General features: G+C 36.5%; 2 protein-coding genes across 4 annotated transcripts in view; one reads left to right on the top strand and one right to left on the bottom strand.

Annotated features, from left to right (window-relative positions):
- Positions 1-286, top strand: part of LOC109846829 (probable glutathione S-transferase) — a 1,101-nt gene extending 815 nt beyond the window's left edge. The window contains exon 2 of the mRNA XM_020416071.1: positions 3-286. Coding sequence (XP_020271660.1) covers positions 3-286 — 284 coding nt within the window. The remainder of the gene's footprint in view (positions 1-2) is intronic.
- The window catches only part of LOC109849099 (DNA polymerase lambda), a 32,605-nt gene continuing 31,528 nt past the window's right edge, over positions 1,041-2,117 (bottom strand). For all 3 annotated transcript variants that reach the window (XM_020418893.1, XM_020418891.1, XM_020418892.1), the window contains 2 exons: positions 1,427-1,511; positions 1,041-1,350 (listed from right to left, as the gene is read on the bottom strand). In XM_020418893.1, the coding sequence (XP_020274482.1) occupies positions 1,252-1,350; positions 1,427-1,511 (184 nt within the window). In that variant the 3' untranslated portion in view covers positions 1,041-1,251. The remainder of the gene's footprint in view (positions 1,351-1,426; positions 1,512-2,117) is intronic.

Below are 2,117 nucleotides of genomic sequence, written 5' to 3'. Positions count from 1 at the left end.
AGTCGTAGCCAGAGAAAACCTGAAAATATTAGAGGAGGAGCTTAATGGGAGGAAATTCTTTGGAGGAGAGACAATTGGATATGCTGATATATCTCTTGGTTGGTTAGCAACTATGGTGGGCATATTAGAGGAAATTATCGAAATGAAGATTATAGATGAAGAGAGGCATCCTTTCCTTTCTGCATGGGTAGTTAATTTCTCGAGCTTACCAGTTATAAATGATTGTTTGCCGCCAAGAGAAACAATGCTTACAATGTTTCGTTTTGTCATGAACAAATCGAAATAGTTGAACTCGAAAGATCCTAAATAAGATGAGTTTTATTGTATATTAGTGAAATGCGGTGAGAGGTAAAGTTTTCGTTCAATAAAATAGGATAGGTACATGCCAATTCCTCAACTTTGTCATTTATGACAAGCAATGTATTTTCTGAGTGCACTAATCATGAAATTAAACATACGGGACTAGTAGTCCCGTATGTTTTCTGAACCTTTTTCAAAATCGACCTCTTTTGCTAAAAAACGGTCTATTTTGCTAATTACTCCAAAATACGGTCTATTTCGCTAATTATTTTCCAAAAACGGTCTATATTGCAAATTTTCCCTTTATCTCACGCAATATTGGGACCTTTTTCCTGCAGATATAATGATATATCATCTGATCACCTGCAAATATATGAAAATTTTACCAGACTGCTGACTACTTGCAAATATATGAGAATGACTTATTGGCCTCACGTCGCAGCTTGACGTAGAACAGTTAAATATTCTCGGTTAGGACTTAATATGGACTTCTGCCTGGTTGAGAATGATGAACGAAATTTTATCAATTATCTAGCCAAATTTTTTTTAACCTAGAAACCTGAGTTCAAACACGGAAAGAACGTAACAAACATCCTAAAATGTTATAAGCGATAGGCTTTAATTCGAGTAATATTCAAAATCCTCGCTTTCAGGATCTATACTGAGAACAAACACCGTACCGGGCATTATGGTAAAGAGTAATCTGTTTTTCTCAAGAGAACAAAGAGTCAATATTTTTGCTGTTCATCAAAACTATAAGATACTTTGCAGGCGCTTCAAGCACCCTTCACCGCCCAAAATACTGTTGCTCTATTACGAAGTCATCAGTATATACAAACTCATCTAAGGGACTGTACATGAAGTGTACAATCCACACAAATGTAGCAAAAAAATTTTGTTAGTGCACCGTTTTCTCGTTCTGTTAAATACAACAGTGGTAAGACTTCGGCATCACAAATTCCTTTCATGGGGTTCTAGCCAAGGGAATCCAAGAAAATCGAATACTTCCTTCTCTGTTCTAAGGTTCAAGCTTGTGCTCGACTTGGTTCCCTGAAAAGTTGTTAACTAGTCAGTGAATATATACGAGATCACAAGCTTATGCAGGTAAGCGAGAACATAAAATTACCCGCTTCGTAGAAGTGCTCGTAGTAGCCAGAAATAGACCTGTATCATCAAGTCTATAACCTTTGGATTCAGCTAATAGTCTTAACCTACATCAAATTAATTCAGGTGTTAACAGTAATTATTCATCACATAATCATCCATGAACAGAGTGAAACAATACATAGTCGTACTGCAACCACTTACAGGAAGAGCTAATAGAGTGATGATTTGCCAATTTTGATGACACTGCTTTCAACTTAATGCTCAATAATGGCATTTCTTAACCGAGCTTAATCATTCTACTTACTGTATAGCGCTAAAACCCGAGGAAACAATATAAGGAAAATAAGGGTAAATTTCACTTAACCCCCGTGAACTTTGGGGAGCTTTGCATGCAACCCCATGAACTTTGTTTATTCCATTTAACTCCCCCGAATATTGGAGTGTCTCACTTAACCCCTTTCAAGTCTTTTAAGTTTTTTCAACATACCCCCCTGACATTGTTACCTGGTGATTGTAAAATGACCAAAATGCCCTTTTTAAATATATAAACCCCTCAAAATTTGGAACAAAGGATAAAAGAGTATAAATGGGATAATTTGTAACAAATTGAGGGGTATTTTCATCCTTTTCTGTCACATACCAAGCATGTGACCTGTCAAAGTTAACGCATTACTTTGAGGGGGTTAAGTGACACCAGTTCAGGACAGTCA

Source organism: Asparagus officinalis, chromosome 7 (genome assembly GCF_001876935.1).
Source record: "Asparagus officinalis chromosome 7, Aspof.V1, whole genome shotgun sequence".
Lineage (NCBI taxonomy): Eukaryota > Viridiplantae > Streptophyta > Magnoliopsida > Asparagales > Asparagaceae > Asparagus > Asparagus officinalis.
This window is presented reverse-complemented; position numbering and strand designations above follow the sequence as displayed.